At 34.7% G+C, this 24,379-nt stretch overlaps 1 protein-coding gene across 3 annotated transcripts in view; it reads right to left on the bottom strand.

The window, feature by feature from the left end:
- LOC131936792 (DNA topoisomerase 2-binding protein 1) overlaps window positions 1-21,808 on the bottom strand; it is a 31,002-nt gene extending 9,194 nt beyond the window's left edge. For 2 of the 3 annotated variants that reach the window (XM_059293864.1, XM_059293867.1), the window contains exons 1-29: window positions 21,588-21,802; window positions 18,640-18,758; window positions 18,262-18,407; window positions 17,920-17,965; window positions 17,389-17,478; window positions 16,544-16,651; window positions 15,459-15,532; window positions 14,924-15,051; window positions 14,626-14,691; window positions 13,760-13,924; window positions 13,183-13,400; window positions 12,747-12,820; window positions 12,456-12,545; window positions 11,828-11,944; window positions 11,084-11,277; window positions 10,440-10,574; window positions 9,131-9,244; window positions 8,152-8,264; window positions 7,830-7,939; window positions 6,375-6,434; window positions 5,075-5,203; window positions 4,371-4,764; window positions 3,211-3,423; window positions 2,178-2,291; window positions 2,010-2,057; window positions 1,709-1,822; window positions 849-998; window positions 530-613; window positions 322-390 (exon numbers count right to left, since the gene is read on the bottom strand). In XM_059293864.1, coding sequence (XP_059149847.1) covers window positions 322-390; window positions 530-613; window positions 849-998; window positions 1,709-1,822; window positions 2,010-2,057; window positions 2,178-2,291; window positions 3,211-3,423; window positions 4,371-4,764; window positions 5,075-5,203; window positions 6,375-6,434; window positions 7,830-7,939; window positions 8,152-8,264; window positions 9,131-9,244; window positions 10,440-10,574; window positions 11,084-11,277; window positions 11,828-11,944; window positions 12,456-12,545; window positions 12,747-12,820; window positions 13,183-13,400; window positions 13,760-13,924; window positions 14,626-14,691; window positions 14,924-15,051; window positions 15,459-15,532; window positions 16,544-16,651; window positions 17,389-17,478; window positions 17,920-17,965; window positions 18,262-18,407; window positions 18,640-18,720 — 3,444 coding nt within the window. In that variant the 5' untranslated portion in view covers window positions 18,721-18,758; window positions 21,588-21,802. Of the gene's footprint in view, window positions 1-321; window positions 391-529; window positions 614-848; window positions 999-1,708; window positions 1,823-2,009; window positions 2,058-2,177; window positions 2,292-3,210; window positions 3,424-4,370; window positions 4,765-5,074; window positions 5,204-6,374; window positions 6,435-7,829; window positions 7,940-8,151; window positions 8,265-9,130; window positions 9,245-10,439; window positions 10,575-11,083; window positions 11,278-11,827; window positions 11,945-12,455; window positions 12,546-12,746; window positions 12,821-13,182; window positions 13,401-13,759; window positions 13,925-14,625; window positions 14,692-14,923; window positions 15,052-15,458; window positions 15,533-16,543; window positions 16,652-17,388; window positions 17,479-17,919; window positions 17,966-18,261; window positions 18,408-18,639; window positions 18,759-21,587 lie in introns of all 3 variants that reach the window. The other variant, XM_059293865.1, reaches the window with a different exon arrangement.
- Window positions 21,809-24,379: the final 2,571 nt, after the last annotated feature.

Genomic DNA, 24,379 nt, shown 5'->3' with positions numbered 1-24,379 from the left:
GGGGCGGGGTTAGGGTGAGGATAATCGACATTTTTGAGCTACTGTGTTAAAGCAAAGTATTTTCAGTCGCAGCATTGGTAGTGTTGAATTAATAAATTATGAATCAATAAAAAGTAGAAAATAATACAACTAAATAGCGGTGTATGCTTACTGCGCGGGTCAGCTCGTTTTACATACTCCTTTGTTAAGGAAATTAAGTACTCAGCATGGAATGAGTTTATTATACAAATACTCTAAAAATTAAAACAAAACCCAGACAGAATAGTGTATTTAGTTTAAATTAAAAAATCTGTTTGATGTATTTAAAAAATTTATTTTTACCAGGCTGAAATTGGGGTTGTAATTCTGTGGGAACAAGCTTTCATCAACTCTACAGTTCTGTTCTTTACACTGAAATAATGGTCAAATACATTTTGAAATAAACCAAAGCACAATCCTACTATCATATAATAACAAAACCTTGTGTGTGGCAACAAAACAAGTGTGTACACTTGTGTATTTTGTAAAGTAAATTTGATAAAAATCTTACAGCGTGCAGCCAATATGGTGAGACAATTATCTTGCCTTCATCTCTAGCTTTACGGAACTCTTTGTTTATGTCATTTGGTCTCCCCTGAAAGAAAAATTTAGAAAATGTCCTCAAAAAAGCTATTCTTACATATTCAACATGATTGAGACTTAAGAAAACAAAACCATGTCTTATTAAATTGGCAGAACATTGGTTAAAGAAATGTCTTAAAGTAATGTCTTAAAGTAAATGTCTAAAAGTAATGTCTTAAAGTAATGTCTTAAAGTAATGTCTTAAAGTAATGTCTTAAAGAATGCTGAAGTATCAAACTGATGAGAACCTGAAAGACAAAGTGGGTGACTTGGGGTCCAATGTGCCATGAGTAGTCTCCCCCTAGCTCAACCACTATACTGTTGTACTGTTCATGACTGCGCCCCAACTTCTTTGCCACGGCTATCACTACGCCATGTAGAGGTGCTAACTCGTCAGACTGGAAACAAAAAAGTTTTAATTGTAATTTGTGACTAGAATTGTAACAAGTTTCTTTTGCATTCAGCACAGATTATATATAATTGACAGCTGCTATGATATACCTGTCAATATTGCTTACATCTTGTAATTATTCTAGATAATTGGTATACCTGACAATAATGCTTTCATCTTATATTCATTACAGATAATTGACAGCTTCTATGATATACAATGACTTGTCAATATTGCTGACATCATCTTGTATTGATTGATGGGGAGGTAGAGCACAGGACAGCTAACCTGAAAGTCTCAAGTTCAGATCCCTGGCTCAAGTCCATAGAATGTCCCTGAGTCCACCCAGCTCTGACAAGGGAAGTAAAGATGGCTGGGCATAATGCTGACCACACTATCCCTTTACATACCAAAAGCATAGAAACAAGTGAACTCTACTTCTTCTGTTCATCGATCATAAGGTCTAATAGGGTAACCTTTGTTACCGTAAAGATTTTAGATAATTAAGAGTATCTTTGATACACAATGATCTCTGTATCACTCACACCCTGTGTTAATTCAGGAACAGATAATTGAGAGTACCTATAATACACAGTGACCAAGTTAAATACTAGCCTGGGACTGGCTGGCATCCGGTCATCAACCACGTGAGCTGTGTTGAATACAGATTAGATAATTGACAGTACCTATGATACAGTGACCTAGTTAAATACTAGCCTGGGACTGGCTGGCTGGCATCCGGTCATCAACCACGTCAGCTGTGTTGGAGTGTTGAGCTGTTGCCACCTGGGCAGCTTTGGTGATCTGGCGTCTGAAGATTTCTCCCAACGGCTGAAGGAAATAAAATTTTCTTATCAATCAAACATTTAAAATGGTTGACTTAATTCAATGAGAAAACTAACAGCCGAGAGCTATAAAAATTAATACTAAGCAAACAGTTTAACATGATCAAAGTGTGTCAGTGAAAAATCTGATTCACAGCATCAAATATTGAGACAAATTGTAATAAATGTCTTACTGTTGATTTGTTGAGGTCCACTGAAACATCTGGACTGTCAAAGAGTCCCTTGGGAAAAAAAGAATTATTGTTTTTAAATAAAAATAGTTCCAAATTAAAAAAAAAATTAAATTATTTCACATCTAAGTGAAAAAGCCCTACATGGCATCATACAAACTCTAAACTCACATCTAAATTAAACTTTGGCCTGAAACCAGGCTGCATGAAGGTCCCTGGTGTCTCCAGCCCACCTTTAGTCAGGCCTAGGGGAGTTAATGGGCTGTTCACTGGCACATTCTCACCCTGAAAAACAAATTCAAATTTAACTAACTACTTTTTAAACTACTCCCTTATAAATCATCTCTAATACAGACAGAGAGATTGACAGGGAAGAAAGACTGGACAAATGTGAGAGGGGAATGGCTGTGTGCAGGCCAAAGCCACCATGGGCTGTAGAGATACAGAGAGGATGGGTTGATGAACAGCTCTATTCCTTGTTTGCAGGCCAAAGGAAGATATGTACATGAGCTTTAGATGTACTTGCCCATTTGATTATAGCTTTAATGAGCTGATTGGGTGCTATATTTAGTCTTGCTATGTTATCATATTCTTGCCAGATTCTACTCCAAGACTTTAATACATTAGTGTTGTATAGTGTTGTCCATAATACAATTTTGCATTTACAATATTCACAGTTGTTTTAGCTAAAGTGTTTTGTTATTGTGAAGTTGTACAAAAAATTGAATTTGTATCTTGACTGGTTTGTTCTAGCTGTCTTGAGTGTACTAATTAAATATATTGAACTGTATGCTCTTAATATAATGAACGACAGACAAGGATCGCCTGATATAAAATAAAGGAAAAAAAAACAACTGACAATAATGGCAAGTAGAGATTGACTACTTACATAACTCAAAGAGAGGGTATGGAGGGGCTGGTTGAATTACAGCAAGGTTATACAAATCTGGGTAAGATTTCTTTTTTTTTTTTCAACACCATATTTATGTTGGTTAGAATGTTGGATGACTCACTGGCTTTTACATTCTTTGTATAATCCACAAATGTGACTTAGCAGTTATGTTTTCTAACAATGAGTAACATGTGATTTTTCTTCTCAAATGAGATTCAAATACTTTTTTATAAAAATCACTAATTAAAAAAGTAGCTGATTTCTTTTAAAATGACCAAAGTTTATCTGACAAATGAAAAAGTAGATGCGAACCCATTTCTGTCTGAGGACGCTGACTGGAGTCTTGACCAGGCCTGCTGAAATATTTTCACTTTGGTTTGGTTGGCATGCACTTTTCCTGTCTCTGGTGGCGCTAGAGGACTGGCCAGTGGTCAGGTGGTGGTGGAGCTTTGGCAAGTAGGCAGCGTCAGGTTTAGCTGTTGGTCCACAGCTTTCAGAGGAGGATGCTGATACATGCTCCTGGGCCTACGACATACAGAGCATAATTTGTTGACACATAACCCTTCAACATACACAGATATACTGAACATACGGAACTTTGACATATGATCTTGGGCCTACAGCATACAGAAGCACTGATCATAAGGAATGTTGGCTTAATTAATTAAACAAGTCAATAAATGAAATGATTTTTGAAATATGAAGGCAGCTCAAACAATTCAATGTAGAGAAAAAATTTAGGGACAGCAACAAAAAGTGGTTGTTTGGAAGAATTTAATGTGCAATGGGGTGAAGAAAAAAAATAGACGGCCCATACCCCTGCAAGTGGTGACAGGCAGTGAATGTAAACTCCTTTTTAAATGATCATTTTTTTAAATTAAGTACATCACATTTTTAAACCCCTATTTTTTCTAGGTTCCAAAAATGTCAACCCTCCCCTCCAAACTTCCATTTTTTCTTATTTTACAAAAAAAAAAAATTATTGTGCAAGTTTATGTACAAAAAAAAATCTGTATGTATTGTCTAAAAGCCTCATTATCCAAATGAAGAGAGGAATGTTAAATAACACTGACAATGTATAGGACACCACTAGCCCTATATGTTATTAAAGCATCTTTTAAATTGTTTCTACTCAGTTGTGTATGGTCGCCTTAACAAGATAATTTCACAGATGAGCTAAGTCCACCAATTATGTCATGGTTGTTTTTTTTTTTGTCTAGTCTCTAACCACACTGCTGTGTGCTGATGAAAATACACTTTAAATGCTACATAAGCACCAGCAACAACAGAGAGAGTAAATTACCAGCTCATATGAGCTACAAATATCATGACATACTATAACAGTTATACTTAAACTGCAAAGCCAGACATTTTTAGTCTAAATTTGCAAATCTGCAGATAAAAATATGGTTTAAACAGCTAGAATTACAGGACAATAGAAAATGGCATCCCTGGAATTGACATGAATTTACCTCTGCTGCTAGTGTTATCTCCTGCAATGTCATTCCTCCTTTAACACCTGCATCTTCTGTCATTCCTCCTTCAACACCTGCATCTTCTAACGTAATCTGTCGTCTGACGCCAGCAACATCTAATGTGGTCTGTTCTCCTATGCCAGCATCCTCTGACGCAGACCTGCCTCCACTCTTGTCACTCTGCTTGCTGGTGTCCACAGCCTCACCAACAAACACATCATCACTCACACAGCTGCGGTTCACCTTGGGTGGTGTGGGGAGTGAAGAGGATGAGGACCTTTTCTCTTCAGCCAGTTCAGCTAACTTCCTCTCCTCCCTCTCTAGTATAGCTTCAATAGAATATTCGTCCTCTGCTTCTCGACGACCTGAACGTATGCACGCTAAAAGCCAGCTGCAAGTTTGTATTCAGTATACGTTATTTTATTTCATAGATTGAAATCTTTTCTTCCTGTTTAATTTTATAATTATCTAAAATTTTAAGTTTATTTATTAAGTTACAATTTATTTTATTTTTATATTTTTATTTAATTTATTTAAATTTTTGTTTTATTTATTTAAATTTGTATTTCATCTATTTCAAAATTTTATTTTATAACTTTTTTTTTTAAATTTAAAATAAAGTTAATTTTTTATTTTAAAATTTATTTTATACGGTTTATTAAAAATGATAAAAAAAATGTGACATAAAAGGTTGAACATACTCTTTCCCCACTGCAGGTATCTTCCATTTCTTGGCTGCCTCATACTTGGAGCCACTTGGGTGGTTAACTATGAGGTGTGTGCTGGCTTGGACATTTTTACTGGATTTCCTGGCAAAGTGGTCCTGGCAACTGAAACATGAGCACAGCTTTGTGAAATATGAAAGTTGTAGTAAACAAAATATGTTGCTGCTTTTACAGCTATTAATATTCTGTAAGGCAACCAGTTGGAGGTAAGATGTAATCAAAGAACTGAGTCTAACATATAACACTTTAGTTTTGTCAATTGAGTTGTTTAGATTTCTACACCAAAATTGATTCATTTTTGACACACCATTGGCTATAATAGTGGGTACATACTATATTTTACATGTTGTTAATCAGTGTGAAACAGTGTATAAGCTCTATCTGTAGTTAATAATGAATTAAAAATACGAGTTTTTATCCTTTTGAAATAAATGTTGGCTTTAAGTATTAAAATAATTTTTTTTTTGTAAATTTTGAATAGAAAAATAGATTTTAAAAAATTATTGCTTTAAAACAATTTAAGTTCTAAACTATTTTTTATAATTCTTATTTAGGTAGTTTGGGACAATATAGAGTTTAGTTAAAAATTAGCTTAAGGATTTTCTAAGCAAGGTTACTGTTAGAGTAAGATTCAGTTACATTAAGGCATTAGTTTATGACAAATTTTATACATGCAGTAAATGGTTATTGTATGATAAAGTGTTCTTCTTCATTTTAGGTTAGATAAAAATGTCGAATTATGCGTTAGGACAAGAATTAAAGTAAAGTCAGAAGGGACCTTAGTTAAATGGTATTTAAAGGTATTTTAGAAATAACAATAGGTATCAAATTTCATGGTCTCTGCTGGTAATAAGGTTGTGGTGCAGTTAAAATTAAAAGATCTGTTTTGCCTTGCAAGAGAATGCAAGTGCCCACAGAAGTAAAATCCTAAAGGCATGTACTAGGGTATCGAATGAAGGAATCATGAGCTGCACATGCATTGTGATTTCTCTCTCTACCTTTTGGATTACATTTGGTAACAACTTGGGTAGCAGAAGCTGTCGAAAGGAAACCAAAATTCGTAATCCGAACCGCCAAAGGGGCTCCTGTTTGATTTTGGAGTTTTGTCTCCTAAATGGGCTGCTTTCCCCAGCTAACAAGTCTCATCTGCTCATGAGTTCTAGCTCAGGGTTTTTTGAGCGCTCACTTATGGTTAGAGATACATACAATTGAAATAGGAAGTAAAAACCATGGGTTTCTCTAGAGGCTATATCAAACAAGTGTTGGTAAAACTTACTTGGCTCCTAATGATTGGGCCAGATGCATTATACATTCACGTTCAATATTTACATAGCCGCTGAAATAAAGGTGGAAATTTAGAATTATATTACACATTGACACTACAATATGACGATAGCTAAAATAGACATAAAAGACTGACATTAAATGATGCAACAGACTGACATTCCATGATACTATAGCCTGACATTACCTGACACAACAGCCTGACATTAAATGACAATGACACAACAGCCTGACATTAAATGACAATGACACAACAGCCTGACATTAAATGACAATGACACAACAGCCTGACATTACCTGACACAACAGCCTGACATTACCTGACACAACAGCCTGACATTACAAGACACAACAGCCTGACATTACAAGACACAACAGCCTGACATTACAAGACACAAAAGCCTGACATTACCTGACACTGACACAACAGCCTGACATTAAATGACACAACAGCCTGACATTACCTGACACAACAGCCTGACATTACCTGACACTGACACAACAGCCTGACATTACCTGACACTGACACAACAGCCTGGCATTACCTGACACTGACACAACAGCCTGACATTAAATGACAATGACACAACAGCCTGACATTACCTGACACTGACACAACAGCCAGACATTACATGACACAACATCCTGACATTACCTGACACTGACACAACATCCAGACATTACCTGACACTGACACAACAGCCTGACATTACCTGACACTGACACAACAGCCTGACATTACCTGACACTGACACAACAGTCTGACATTACCTGACACAACATCCTGACATTACCTGACACTGACACAACAGCCTGACATTACATGACACAACAGCCAGACATTACATGACACAACATCCTGACATTACCTGACACTGACACAACAGCCAGACATTACATGACACAACAGCCAGACATTACATGACACAACATCCTGACATTACCTGACACTGACACAACAGCCTGACATTAAATGACACAACAGCCTAACATTACCTGACACTGACACAACAGCCTAACATTACCTGACACTGACACAACAGCCTAACATTACCTGACACTGACACAACAGCCTGACATTACCTGACACAACAGCCTGACATTACCTGATACAACAGCCTGACATTACCTGACACTGACACAACATCCTGACATTACCTGACACTGACACAACAGCCTGACATTAAATGACACAACAGCCTGACATTACCTGACACAACAGCCTGACATTACCTGACACTGACACAACAGCCTGACATTAAATGACACACCAGCCTGACATTACCTGACACTGACACAACAGCCTGACATTACCTGACACAACAGCCTGACATTACCTGACACAACAGCCTGACATTACCTGACACTGACACAACATCCTGACATTACCTGACACTGACACAACAGCCTGACATTACCTGACACTGACACAACATCCTGACATTACCTGACACTGACACAACAGCCTGACAGTGGCTCATTCTCTGGTAGTTCCAAAGGCCTTGACAACCAGTTATCATCATAAGGTAGTAGTGAATCAAATTCCATACACATTTGCTGGGAAAATACAAAAGGTAAAATTACAAACAGTAAAATACAATAGGTAAAATTACAAACAGTAAAATACAATAGGTAAAATTACAAACAGTAAAATACAATAGGTAAAATTACAAACAGTAAAATACAATAATAAATCAGCATTCAACATCTGTTGTTTTGTTAAATACATTAGCCTATACAAGAACGACCACAGGCACACAATGTTTTACCAGCCAAGCATTTGTGAGAATCTCTGACACAGTGACCTCCACTGGGAACCCAAGCAATGGAACAATGGCAATGTCTGGGATCTGACGCTTTTTTAAGCTCTGTAAGACCACACCTGAAAGTATCACACAAGATTTAATTTTTTTTAAGCTCTGCAATACCACACCTGCAAGTATCACACAAGATTTAAGGTTTTTTTTAAGCTCTGTAAGACAACACCTGAAAGTACCACACAAGATTAAAGGGTTTTTTTTAAGCTCTGTAAGACAACACCTGAAAGTACCACACAAGATTTAAGGTTTTTTTTAAGCTCTGTAAGACCACACCTGAAAGTACCACACAAGATTTAAGGTTTTTTTTAAGCTCTGTAAGACCACACAAGATTATAGGTTTTTTAAGCTCTGTAAGATCACACCTGAAAGTACCACACAAGATTTAAGGGGTTTTTTTAAGCTCTGCAAGACCACACCTGAAAGTACCACACAAGATTTAAGGTTTTTTAAGCTCTGCAAGACCACACCTGAAAGTACCACACAAGATTAAAGGGGTTTTTTTTTAAGCTCTGTAAGACAACACCTGAAAGTACCACACAAGATTTAAGGTTTTTTTTAAGCTCTGTAAGATCACACATGAAAGTACCACACAAGATTTAAGGGTTTTTATTTAAGCTCTGTAAGACCACACCTGAAAGTACCACACAAGATTTAAGGTTTTTTTTAAGCTCTGTAAGACCACACCTGAAAGTACCACACAAGATTTAAGGGTTTTTATTTAAGCTCTGTAAGACCACACCTGAAAGTACCACACAAGATTTAAGGTTTTTTTTTAAAGCCCTGCAAGATCCCATCTAAAAGTTCCATACAAGATTAAAAAATTTTTTTTAAAGCTCTTTCAATCTAATTACTACCTTAATTGATAATATTTACCCTAACTAATGATCTCTTTTTGAAAAAAAAAAAAATTTAGTGACAGGGTTATTACCTCCTTTTTGTTCAATAAATTCTTTAAGCTGAGCAGTTTCCTCTTCATCAAAACCTCGGGTTATAAAAGTTTTTCTGAAAAATATTCCCCTGTCTCCATCCACATCTTCATTTTCTGTAGAGAACAATAAAAAGTGTTAGGTATTGAAAAAATTAGTAACATAACATATTTTAGCACAGAGAGAATTGACATACAACTTTTGTTGATAGTATAAATACAAAATGGCCCTAACCAAAGAGCCCAGTCATATCAAACCTATCAAAAGGGCCAGCGACAAATGGACCCCACGGTATAGGTTCCTAATAAACAGGTTCCTGTCAATATGACTCTCTCAACAAAACGGCACCAATCATTACATCTCCCAACAAATAGCCGCCCATCATTTTGGCTCCAGTCATTAGGATTCTCAACAAGAGAACCCCTGTCCATGTGGTTACTACAGAGACAATGCTTGTAGGTTATCAAAACAAAACGTCCTGAAGCCTATTTCATACATTTAAACTTCTGTGCTATCTTTTAAGTAACAAGCTTTCATTGGGATAAAACATCAAAATTCTTTAATTTATTGGCACTTCGCTCTTAAGAGTTGGATTTGTTTATAAATTGCTGTTGGTTAATGAAGTTAAAAGTGGTTATGGTGGAAGTGGAGATAAGAACTGCGTGTTGTTGGGTTGGATAAAATGCTTACAAGTCTTGTACAAATAGGTTTGATAAATGCTTACATCTTTGCCAAAAAATGTCATACAGTTTATTTGTTTATTTGTCTGGAGTAAATATGTTGGGTGCCAATATGTCGGGAGCCAATATGTCGATAGAGACAATGTCGGGGGTCAATATGTCGATAGACAAAATGTCGGGAACTCATTTGTTGGGAGCCAAAAAGTAGTGGCCCTTGTCAGGACTATTTTGACTGGGCAGTTTTGGCAGGGGGCCTATTTATCAGAAATAATTTATCACCGGCAATTTTGACTGTGCACCTAAAAAGCATCAACATTAACATGCAAAAAAAAAAAGAAACTTCATTATTTTGTTTGTTGTATGGGTCATAGTATTAATTGATTTGAAGTATGAAAGCGCTGCTTTTCAATTAGAATTACAATTAGATTTATGTTGCTGGTAGTAGGTATATTACATAATCATTAGGGACCTGTGTCTTGACCTCTACATCCTGTGATGGTTGCTGTTGTTTTGATGTCCGACCTCCCCTCCCCCACACTACGACTCACCATTAGGGTCCTGTGTCATGAGCTCTTCCTCCTGGGATGGTTGCTGTTGTTCAGATGCCCCCCTCCCCCAAACCACTACTCACCATTAGGGTCCTGTGTCATAAGCTCTTCCTCCTGGGATGGCTTCTGTTGTTCAGATGCCCTTCCAGCCTTGAGGAGATCCACTCCAAGGATCTGAACCTCGCTGTCTGTGTCAAACTGTTTTTGTTTCCCTGTGTCTGGGAACAGGTCCACATTACATCAATGTCAAGGTTACAGAAATGTCAACAATTTATCCTATGTCCAGCCCTAGCAAAAATTCGCTCAAAGTGACTAGTTTTATCAAAGAGGGTCACATTTTAATAAAATAGATGCATTACCCAACAAGAATCTGTATATTATTATTAAAATACTACCACATTTAACTGAACAGAATTTGCTAGCATAAAACAAAATTAACTGCCACGGAAATTAAAATTGTTGCAGGGTATATTTATTTTGGCTTCATTCTTATTTTCGTCCTCCCTACTTAAGTGATTCACATCATGTGCATCATTTAGCACGAGTAGTAAAAAGAAGTTAACTAATTTAGAAAAAGTATGTGTCTATGTTAAGATGAAAGAAATTTGTTTTTGATGAACGTTGTAAATTGTTCATTATTTTGCTAGACTACAGGTAAATCACCTGTCACTGCCTTGAAAACTTTAACAAAAATACCTTTTACACTTTCTAAAAAAAAATTGTTTACCTCTAGATTCTACAGGTGGGTCCATGTACTGACTCAGCAATTCTGCCATTTCCAGGTCACTTGCAGCTTCGATTGAAAAGGCCCCAGCAGCCTGTGATGTTTTTGAACTGCTGACATCGTTACTATTCTTGTCCTCATTTTTATCTTTCCTTGGGAATTCTGACGGTGCTCTTTTGTTGTTACTTTTCTTTAATCTGAAAATCAAAGTCGATTCTAACATATGATTATGAACATCATACACATAAAGAACACAACCATGGATTATTAACTAAGTACATAAAATGTAAGTACTGGGATGAAAAGAATTTAATTTAGATTTAGTTTAAATAATAATAAAAGTTGAAAAATACTTTTAATGATCCAATGAAAAACACAGTGTAGATTTTGTGTACTCTTGAAATCTCACACTATATAAAACTTTATTTAAAAATTTAGATGTATAATCCTATCTTCTGAGATTGTTGATGTTTTAATTTCTGTTCTGTAATTCTTAAATATTTCTTAAATCAAATCTTTAAAAAAACTTTTTTAAAAAATATGGTGTTGCTCTTTCATGTTTACAAGATAGAAAAACAGTTTTAAATCATTTCTTCCTGTTTTCATAGAATATGTTTTATATATTTTGTGTTTTTGTACACAAAATGGTAAATGACTCTTGCCAATATAAACAAATTTCCATGAGAAAAGAGATAAACATGCCACCAAGCTTACCACCACCCATCAATTAAGTTAACTCCCACTCACTTGCCAGATGTGCCCTGTTTGGTTAGAGCAGCTTCTCTGTGCTGGTATTTCTCTTCATTGACGTGGCTGTTCTGGTGGAAGCAATCCATCAACCAATCAGTTGACACAATGTGGGGGCTGTGATATTAAGATTTAAAACATTTTTAGATCACAATAAATTTTTTTTAAGATTTAAAACATTTTTAGATCACAATAAATTTTTTTTAAGATTTAAAACATTTTTAGATCACATTAAATTTTTTTAAGATTTAAAACATTTTTAGATCACAATAAATCTTTTAAAGATTTTAAACAAATTTATATCATAATAAATCCTTATCAAACTACATATTTAGATCAGTCAATGTTTAAAAACTATAAATGAAATGAAACCAAAATCTACAGTTCCAAATTTGTACTTGCTAAAATTTTAAAATAGCCAGTACTTTCAAAATACTTTCTCTAAATAAATAAGCATAATTGTTAGATTTTTTAAAATGTGTTTTAATTGAAATTTTATTCAATTCTATAAAAATAAACATTTATTTTGACAATACTGACTTAATTATAACTTTCAGTATTTCTGCTTGAACAGAACAGTCTTATCCCTAATAATGTTGTAGACAGATCAAATAACAATAACTCTTACCTTTCTTCTAGTTTGTTGATCAGAGTCATGTGTGGTAAAACAACATCTCCAATCACAACATGAGTGATGCCCTCAGTTATCTCGGTGGCTCTTTAAAAATATATAAATAAATATATTTAAAAAAGTAAGAAATATAGCAATAAGAGTACACATGTAATTTAACATGATAATATGTGGAGAGCTAGCTTTTCTTTACAAAATTAATTAGTAACATAACGAGAAAAAATACATAACAGCAACAGAATATTCTAAAACAAGCAGCAGGAAGTATATACTTTAAAAAATGCTTACCTTAGACCTCCACCAGCAGATATAATTTTCCGCATTTTTTCTTCAACAGCAGGCTTTATTCCACTTAGGAAAATCTAGCAAGGCAACAAGTTGACATTAATTCAAAGTAAATTCAACATACTCATTGTATCCTCTACACAAAACAGAATAGCAACCATTTGCTTACAAATATTTACAATACTGTAGCCATCCATCTAAAACATAGGTAAGCATACCATTTGCAATATAACAACATAAGGAAGCCATCCCGCTATAACATAACAACATAAGGTAGCCATCATTCTACAACATAATGTAGCCATCCCTCTATAACATAAGGTAGCCATTTCGCTACATAAGGAAGATCCCTCTACAACATAATATAGCCACCCCTCTATTACCCTACACATCTATCCCACAGAAATAATCCAAGCATCACAAAAACAAGACTCCTCACCCTGCATCCATCAAGAAAGACATCAGCTGGTGTTATGGTGGTGTCACCATCAACAGTGGTTGTCCCCATCCTTGTCTCACCAATGGTGACATGTTTGCTGTGGAACATGCTGGACATGCGTGTGGATGTCAGGTCTGTGGTTTCGTCCACCCTCAGCATACTGGAGTTTGGTCCAGCATTTGATATAGCACTTATGTCAGATATATTTGGCCCAAGAGCTGATTGGATTGAAGAAAAATAAATATTACAAAAGAGCCATAACTGAAGTAACTCATAGTATTAAAAAACTGTTCTAATTAGTACAATTTTAATTGTGTATCTATTACACATAGTTGAAGAAAAAAATAAAACATTACAAATGAGACATTACTGTAGGGATTTATAGCAAAAAAAAAAAAACTTGAATATGCTTAGTAAAATTTAAATTGTATAGTTAAATATAATTGAAGAGAAAAGAAACATTACAAATGAGACGTAACCTTAGTGATTTATAGAACAAAAAAGCTTTAATAAGATTAGTCAAATTTAAATTGTCTATCTACAGACTAATATTGAAAGAAAAAAGGTAAAAAATTACAGGTTCTTCTCTCGGGGGTGGAGGTTTTGACGTCACTCCTCTGCTTGCTAACATTAAACTGGTATGGGTTGGGGTCCAGGTATCTTTGCTTGTCTATACAATCAAATAACCACTGGTCATTCACAACTTTTATCTGCCAACTTCTGGCTGCCTCAAATTTGGCACCTAAATGTTTGTCAAGGGAATAATAATTATTATCTGCTTTAACAGAAAATAAAAGGTTGAAAAAAAATATTATTTTAAAAGTATGGTAAACCACATTGTTCAACAAAAAATAACATAAAAATCTATTGATGAGCAAAATTACTTTGACTAATTTGTGTATTATTTTGACATTTTAATAAAGAAGTATGTTTTAATAAAAAATGTGCCTCTGAAATAAACTGCTTGCAACTTTATTATTTTTACCAGTCATTTTAAAAAATGTGATGTTGGTTGTGGATGCAGGAATGTGTGGTGGGTGGGTGGTAGCCCTTTCTTCAAGACCCAATATGTTACGACACTAATTGTAGGAACCCCATGCCATGAGCAAATTTTTCAGCAGCCCTATAGTCTGGAGCCTTAATGTTAGGACCTTTTGACTGGGGTGGGGGGTGGTAATTTGGGACCAGTGGTTATTTTGTCAGGGCACCTAAATCATGTACAAACAGGGTTGACAAATGTCATATAGGTTTTATACAAGTCTTGTACAAATAGGTTAGGGTTATATTGTCAGGGCACCTAAATCACGTACAAACAGGTTTGATAAATGCCATATAGGTTTATACAAGTATTGTACAAATAGGTTTGATAAATGTCATATAGGTTTATACAAGTCTTGTACAAATAGGTTTGATAAATGCCATATAGGTTTTATATAAGTTTACCTTTAGGCTCTTTGACCACCAGATGTGTACACTGGTTCATCTTCATCTCACCTGAGTACTTCCCTCCTACAATGGGTACATGAACAATGTTTATAGCGTTTTATTATTTTAATCATAATATTGATGTATTATTCTAGTTAGTTTTAATTAGTGAGATTTACATAATAATTTACACACAACAAATTAACTTCACAATAAAGCACAAAAATAAATCTCTGCTTAATGTTTGTGGAACAATATGATCTTGTATTGATTTAGAATTAATAGCTGAGACCTAAATGTGAATGAGACTACATACCGCCTTTAATGATGAAAGAGCGCATGTTATTTCTTTCACTACTGCTGAACCCAGACACAACAATAGTCAGCCCATGGAAGGGAGGGCATGTATATTTGTTAAACAAATCATCTGTTGCTTTGATGTATCTGCAGATTTAAAATTTTCATCAAACAGCAAATATTAAAATAGAAAATTGTGGTTTTAGATTATTAAATTTAAAATAGAGTATAGAAGAAAGAAAAATTATTTCAATACAAAGTAGTCAGTTTAATACTGGGCATATCCAATAAGAAGGGAATTAAGTAAAATAGAAGTTTTTCATGGTCTATTTTATTAAAAGATAGCTTTGTCTTGCATCTTTACAAAATTCAGCTTGAAGGCTTACTTTCAATGGAGCTTAGTGCCGTGTGTTCAAGTCTAATTGTTTATTACACACTGCATGAGCCTCTAGTTTAAAAGTATATGTTAATGGCAAGTTTTACATAAAGAATTAGCCAGTCCCAGGGATAAAAGAAAAACAAAAGAATTATAAAATGAGGAACAAAAGACTAACCTGTCTTTGGATGCCTCCCACACTTTATAGACCCACTCTTTAACCATAACTTGCTTTCCTGCATCTACAGCAACCTGGTTTTAAAAAAGATACATAAATGTGTTAGATCTAAACACTTTCAACATCCATGGTTATATAAGCATTAGTCATAAACACAAACAGATAACTGGAAATAACTATATAGTACAAGAAAGAGATGGGGATAGAGAAAGTCTTGGGTTTGGACCCTGGTCTCCAGTATACAGGATGTCCCTGAGTACACCAAACTCTGACAGGTAACTCATTCATGTTAGCAAAAGTAGGTGTGTGGGCAGAGAACTGACAACACAATCACTTAATATATAAGGGTCATTGAAACGTGAAGAATACTTCACCTGCCCTACTGACTGTCAGGTCCAAAAGGTTTTTTTTTTAAATTGTACAAATAACTTGACATGTGAGATCAAGTTCCCTATATGAAGGACAGACGATTTACAATGTATGTATTGTTTAAAATCAGCCTAAGAAGGAACTGTGTGGTCAGTATAATGTCCACCAACTTTACTGTCCCCTTTCTCAAGTCAGCTAATCTTTAATTTTGGATGTATCCACAGATGTTCTCAGAATAGAAACTTACAGGGTTATGTGCCCTTCCACCCAACCAAGCCCTCCTCTAAAAGCTGGCTACATAACCAGTTCAGTATGAATTTAAATTCTAGTGTCATGTTAGTAACAGATCACTTTGTGAACTCACCAAATATTAGGCACTACCTTGTGACACAACACTGTGAGACTCACCAAATACTTGGCACTGCCTTGTGACACAACACTGTGACACTCACCAAATACTTGGCACTATCTTGTGACACAACACTGTGAGACTCACCAAATACTTGACACTACCTTGTGACACAACACTGTGACACTCACCAAATACTTGGCACTATCTTGTGACACAACACTGTGAGACTCACCAAATACTTGACACTACCTTGTGACACAACACTGTGACACTCACCAAATACTTGGCACTATCTTGTGACACAACACTGTGAGACTCACCAAATACTTGACACTACCTTGTGACACAACACTGTGACACTCACCAAATACTTGGCACTGCCCACTTCACCTGCCACCAGGTGAGTTGAGTCAGCAGTTAAGTCACTCTCAGCACTGCCTCCCATCTGCAGCACAAGGTTCATGATTTCCTCCTAAATTAGAAATTACAAACTGTCAAAACACCACTAAATATAATTTACATAAACCATTTTTGTTCTGAGCATACACAAAAATCAAACTTTAAAAAATATTTAAAACAAAGAATTAAAGTTTAAAACAAAAATGGTTACATAATTTTTTAAAAGACACAACTAAGACAAGTATATTTGATCTATAACATATATGTTCTATGAAGTCTATTGATCAGATGTTGGTTAAATACCAGAATTACCACCTAAAAGTTCATGTCTATGATAACATGAATAATTAACTCTATGTCTACTTTTGTATATTATGTAGGTGTGAGACAGTCAAGAAACAATAAGAACAGTAATGTTACCAAGTATTTTATTTCTAGCTAATAAAACAAAGTTTTAGTTTTAAAAGTGATTGTGTTGTGCTTCTTCCTCCTTATCATTTCTTATCATGACTAATGATCTCAGACAAAATATCTCAGATATCTCAACAAAACAACAAAAATATCTCAACAAAACTATATCACAGCCAATAAAAAAAAGTTCATATTAACTAAAATCATCGTATATACTATTAACATTTTGTTGTGAGATATTTTGTCTGAAATCATTTGTCCTGATATACTTTGTCCTGGTATCTTTGGTCCGTGAGATCATGTCCTGAGATCATTTGTCCTGAAATTATTTGTCCTATCACCTTTATGAGCTCCTTTATTTCTTATCATGGTTTACAAGTTTATAAAAGACAAAGTTACCCTTATTGGTTTATCCAAGGATGTACAGCAAATTTTCACATCTTTCATGGCCAAGTTGTAAATGGGCTTCTTCCTGTGTCTTGGTAACTCCTTTTTAATAAAAGCAGGCATTTTTATCACTCAAACACATTTTATTCTTAGCTATTAACTAAATGATATAAATCAATAAATAATATTCAAGTTCAGCCATACTAATAAATCTATTGAATTATCCATTTACTTAGTGTCGGATAGAATGTTGTTAATGTTTTTTTGTGAAGTGAAAATGAAATTTATTTGTAGCTTCATTTTTAAAAATTATTTTAGCTGGTGTAGCCTTATGTGAATTAATTTTTCAAGAAGATATGTCATCAATCAAACTTCTGCATTTCAAAAGTAATTTTTCATACTGAATTCTAGCAGTTACTTTGTATTTTTTAAAGAAATTTTTAGTAAATTGTAATAAAAACTTGATCAGAGATACTAACTTTAAAAAAACCGCTAAATTACTCACGCACTGTAAAACATAATTTAGATGAAACAGGTACTCACCTCCCCATGAAGAAGATTGGCCAGAATACATTGAGGGCCATAAATTCTGTGAATAGAAAAAAAAATTGTAATCTGAAGCTGACTGCGATAAAATGACATCACAGACCTGTTGATGGGACGGGGGTAAGAATGTGTGAAGTTACACACATGCTTTTTAAAAACAGTACATTTTTAATCTCAAGTAAAATCGAAAATGTGAAGAATGGGGAAATGTGAAACCATTTTAGAGTTGGTGTAGCAATAGCAAAATTGACAAACAGTGTTATTTTGGCAGGTACACAGGTGGGATTGTCTGATTGTTTGAAAAAAAAACGTGTATAAAAACATGTATTTAAAACTAACCTGAACCCAAGTTCTTTTAAATGATCAAAAGCCTCTCCTTTAAACTGGTCAAAAATGTAGACATGTTTCCCTTTTTGACGAACTAAAAGACAGTCCTCACTGGAAATCCATTCTGGTTGTAAGTCAAATTCAGCTTTACGCAAAGTCTGGAAAAAAATGTGTTTATCACACATTATTTAAAAGAAATACATCTGAGCAATTCATGTAGTTTTAAATATGTTGGTATCTGCCAGTGGAGTTTATATAGAAAAAAAAGCCATCATATGTCTAATTAAGTTAGCTTGAAAAAATAAGTTGACTAAACAACAGAAACAAACAATTATATTGCAATTTTTCTGTAACTTTTAAAAACATCTACAGAATTTATGGAGCATGTACCTCAAAAGCTTCAGTCAGAGTAGAATTATTTTCTTCATTTTTAGGAGGTTTAACAAAATAAATTTTTAAATCCTCCTCCATTTCTTGGAAGTGAGAATAGTTTTGTGAACCGGTTACTCCTGAAATTTGAAACAAATGTAAACAAAAAATTAAATAGAGAAAATATTATCAGACACTAGGAATGGGAGCAGCATTACAGTTAATGTCTTAAAGAGTAGTAAAGGCTACATTTGTATGTCTTTATATCACCCCACTATAACTTGTAGTTTCACTTTAGTAAGTATAAACTGAAGAACAATATAGAAAAACCATGATCTTTTACTGTAAACACAAATTCTTTTAGTTATACAAGGCAATACCATGTAATTTATACTATGGATGAGACCAAAGTGCAGTGCAATTTGAGCCATTATAATTATTACATTGAGCTACCTGTATAAAAAAAGAAATTATACAGCTTCCAAATAAGGTCACATAATAAATACATTTTTATACATGATGTCATCACTATTGGTACTGAGTAGCCCTATTGCTACTATAATTAAAAGGAGCAGGGACAAAAAAATCTCAATCCTTTACTAATTATCCTAATTAGACATCGCTACATTACTCAACTGGGATTACCCTATGCTTGTTCCTGGTATATCTAAAGCAGTCAGATTTGTGTGAGAAGAAAAGTATTCAATTAAGTTTGTAGCTTAGTCTCAATAGTTGCTTTGCATATTTTTTTTAAATTTTTTTTTTTAGATTCTATATTTTTTCTAGATTTAGATTTTTAACATGTCAATTCTAAACGCCGTTGCTCTTATGATCGCCCACTCACGTTTTTTTTGTCTGCACAATAAAATTACAGACACGGTCTAGCTAGGGTCACTGTGATTTCACATTGGTTTAAATATGAATTGTGCAGGCATATAGCATACGTCATAGCCTTTTATTTTAAAATTAAAGACCTGTGGTTATTTCTTTTTTAAATTAGGTCTAATTAAATATAAAACTAGATCTAGGGCCTATATGGAATATAATTGGGAACTCGAGTTAGGCTGATTAATTAAGCCTCCTAGTTAATAATTTAAGAAAAGTTATTGGTGTGACAGAACAATCAGATCTATGCATATAGCCTGTATGCCTATACACAGCAAATACTTTCATGATAATGAATCAATGATACAACCATTAGTAGGGGGCCTATCTTAATTAATAATTATTTTCTTAATATTAATGTCTTAAGCTGATGGCAACCTAACAGAGCCTAACACAGTCACATGCTATACTCTCTCTAATCAAAGTCTAACACATAGGCCTAAAGAAAATTTAGAATTTAGACGACAAGAAAAACAAGATCCTCTAACTAGTTGTAGATCTATTGCTGATTAATTGTAAACCTGCATTAATTATTAAGATTATTAGGTCTACATGCCAGTGGAGGAAAGAAAATACTCTACCACTTTCACTTTCAACAAGATCTAGATTCTAGATCTACTTCTTCTGACTAGCTTGGCTTAGTCACTAAAAAGTAAAAACTATTTGATCTAGATCTAGGCTAAATTCAGTAATTTACTCCCAACTGAACTAGCACCAAACACTGCAAAAAAACTGCAGTACACTATGACATGACTAAGTAAAAAGTATTTTAGTTATTAACTAGTCTAGACTCTAGAATAGTCTAGAGTACTCTAGAGTCTAGTCTAGATTAGATCTAGAGTAAAGTTCCACGCGCTGTCACACATAGCGAACTCCCGACTTTCATCGGGCGCTATTTTGTAACCGTTTAACACAGAAACAAACCCAAAGTACTATATTATTCCTCTGCCTTTCTACTCTTAATATGTATCAATCATTTTATATTCCTACGCATTGAATTTGAGATATTCATGTTTTAGTGACGTGCTACTTGCGATATTTTTTTCCCCTCTTTTTTTTTCCCTGCGACCATCTGAACCGGCTTGCGTAACGATCGTGTGTTATACGTTTTAATCCTAGTTTAATAAATAAAATAAATATTTTACACTTTTAAACGTGTTGTTGATTGTATTATTAATTAATAGATTTCAAAACCAAATTAAAAACATGTTAATTAAATTAATCAACGACATTAAAAGTTGACCCAGTGATGACTCAAGGGACGCAACTATAATAATCATAACAAAGGGACGTAACAACCACTGACAAGACATAACGTAACATTTGCTTAGATATGCTTGTATGTAGAGACACAAACTAGATTTAGAAGAAGTAGATTATCGAAATAATTTAAAACAGCAGAAAAAAATAGAAATTATACAGATTCTAGGCTTAGCTTGAAATGTAGAGCATCTAGAACTAGGCTAGTCTAGCTCAAGTCGTTGGTTACGCAGCGCGGTGAAACCACCCAAATCGACACCCAAGCTGCGGCCACCCCTATTCACCTATCAGGTTGCTTTATTAGCCTAATCTATCGTATGTACAGTGTCCCGCACATATTGTAGAAGCTATTTATAGTTAACCTAGTTATAAAAAGCTTTGATTGGTTGGTTTATTCATCTCATCCGGGACCTAGTGTTTTTCATACCGGGAACTAGAATCGCCTTCGACGTCATACCTCGAAACTTTAAAATTTAAAAACTCGACTTCCAGAAGGAGAAAAACAAAAGAATTTGACCTGGATATATTTAGAAATGGACAGGTTTACAGCAGATATCGGTAGTTTCGTATAAAACATCAAAACAAATATTGTACGAAGCGATAAACAGGCGATGACCGCACCGGTGTTTTAACCGCGCGTGGAACTTTACTCTAGATCCCATAGGAAACAGTCAATTCAAAGAGTTAGTAAATTATTAATTAGGGCCTAATTTGAATGTATGGAGTGGACAGTCTGACACTGAATGATTATGATTAATTTAATAGATCTAATTAGGCTAGTAATTATTTTATGAAAATATGAAGTCAAAGTAAGTGAGTCTCACTTCTCACTGAGAGTTCGGACTGACAGTCTGCTGATGAAATTGGTATAGTTAAAGTTTGAATTGAAAAACATTTAAATTTAAAATCCAGTGAGAATTCCAACCAACCAGTCAAGATAAGTAGAATCTCTAGATATAGAATGCAAGATCTACTAATTTTGTAATTAATACAGGCCTTGATTCAAGGCATAAACAACTTTTGTTGATTTCGGAAGTGGCGCCGTGATTGACCACTTACCGAAAGATAACCAATGTAACCAATGTAGCTCTAAAATCTAGAACTTAATAAAGAGCCTATAGTGAGTTTCTCATAAGTCCTTGAAAATGGTTATTTTAAACATATTAATCTATGTTAATAAAATCTAAAGATATAGAATCTATTAACCAACTAGTATTGTTATTTGTCTGACTTTTAACGCCATAATATAAATCTACACGTTTTTAGCCTATTTAGAAGTAGGCCTACTTGAAACAGTGATGAACAGTAAGGGGTGCACGGCGTTAGGACCGCACCGGGTGACACATTTAAGGGCTGACACCAAGGTCAAAAGTTGAAAATTTACAGAAGAAAATGCCATTTGTCAGTTTAACTATTGATTAATTAAGGTTAAAAAGTTTCTTCCAGGCATCAGTTCGGGTGGGGGTTTGCCCCCCCCCCTCCAGATTGAAATAGAATTTATATAGAAAACACACTTTTACCAGTGTCCACCCCCCCCCCCCCGAAAATATAAAGTGCCCCCCTTTCCTCCCCTTCCCCCCCTCCCACCCCCCCCCCCCCCGGAGGAGAAAAAAAAGTCTGGAAGAATGGAAGAAACACGGGGGAGGGGGCACCATTACGTACACTTGCTGACTAAAGAGATAACAATGCTACATCCAGCTGTATTAATAACCGACTATAGATAACCTATATATCAAGTGTGCACAGACACCGTATGCAATATTACAGAGGCAAAAAAAGTTTTGTTGAATATTTTCAGTAACAGATACGGGATGTGTGTGTGGCATCTAATGATTTACTATAAAAAGATGGGTTTTATTTTGAATTGAATTAATATGTGGATTAATATAATGTGTGCCATTTTGGCAAAAAGGGAGAGGGGTAGGGGGGGGGGGGGGGGGAGGGGGACTGGGGTTGCGACTTCCACAGACATACATCATACACTGTACATCGAAGTGGACTAGGGTGGCACCCCATTTGAAAATTTACAACTCAAAATAGTATCCTATAGCTTTAATTGTACAAAAGTGTAAAATTGATTACGCAAGTTGGCTTCGGTAATTTCGGCTTATGTCGAATCTCTTTAGTTTCTGCGTTGATATGTAAAGCATGCGGTTTTTTATATAATTAATGTGCTATTTCATATTATAAATTATGTACAAAATGAATCAGCTGCCATAGTAATGTGTTGCATGTTGTGTTTATTGGTTTACCTTATAGTTAGTAGCCAAATATCTATTTTAGAATCTGCTCTAATGCCTCTCTCAGAGTAATTGATTAGACTAAACACTTTTCCCCCTGTGCCCTGTATTCTTTAGCCTTTGAAATGCTATTTCTACCACTTATTATGTGTATGTTTCTTTTTTTAATATCACAAGTAGGCCCTATTACCAAAATGCAAAAAATGTAGGAACCTTTTGTGAAATAATTCGATGTGGCTTTTGGGGTAGGGGCGGGGGGGGGGGGGGTGAGGATATTTTGTACTTTGGCGCACTTTGTCGGAAAAAAAACATGATATCGTTTAAAACATCTGTCTTAACAAAGCCATCTCTGACATTTAAAGAAAAAAGAATAAAAAGCCTATGTATCCTAGCTGTTAGAAACATTTACTGTTAATGTGTTTAATTAGCAAAAATATTTAAAATATTTTATTTTCTGTTTTTCTTTACCACACTAGTCTATTTAAGATAATTCCGTAATGATCGGAAATTATTCAATTTAAGCTTGTACATAATAAAAGAGATTAAACACATGTATAAGCCCAGTTCGCGGTACTCATTATTATTTTATCCTGACTGCCACCCGCCACCCCCATCAACGACCATCGCGTATGTCTCCCCGCGCAAGTATTAGTCTCCCTTGTGCAAAAAGGGTAAAGCCGATCATAATGTCACTTTTCGGCACATACCCAGATTTCTGAAATAATACTATTTTATTAAATATTGTGAATTTTAAAACATTTGCATTTACATCACGTGCTGGCTTAGATCCGTATATCTGTTTTGGGTGAGACACGACAGCGGCCAGCAGTCATAATACTCCAAAACTGACTTACAACTTATCTTAGTCAAATAGGCCTAAATAGAATCATCCGCTGTTCTACAAGATAAAGGTATGCAACTAGGTATTCAGAATACATAGTTTCTCTTGATTATGTCCCTTAGTAAGTATGCTTTTTGTGTTGAACGTAAGTGCTTGATTTTTATTTGTAAAATATCGAGTTAAAGTCTAATCACTTTAAGTCTCAGTTACTTGCTCAAGTTTCTGAGAATGGGGCATTAACATGGCTTTGTACCAAACATATTGAATCAGAGCTAGAAATAGTTGTCAATAATAGGGCATTTACTTAGAAGATGCTGAGGCGTTGTTGTTGTCTCTCTTGACAATAACTGCTTATCTCCCCTGTATGGTTTGACAACCACTTTGGTTTTATAATATAAACTTTATCTCAATGAATTTTGAAACCAATACACTTTATAGAAAGGTTTATTTATTTAGATCCTTGTATGACTTACAAAAATTCTATTAAGTCTCAGCAAAGTTTATGCACCTGACAGAAGGGTTAATGCATTTTTTG

This window comes from Physella acuta, unplaced genomic scaffold, assembly GCF_028476545.2.
Source record: "Physella acuta isolate Inbredline_101_S28 unplaced genomic scaffold, ASM2847654v3 ptg000187l, whole genome shotgun sequence".
NCBI classification, from domain to species: Eukaryota; Metazoa; Mollusca; class Gastropoda; family Physidae; genus Physella; species Physella acuta.
This window is presented reverse-complemented; position numbering and strand designations above follow the sequence as displayed.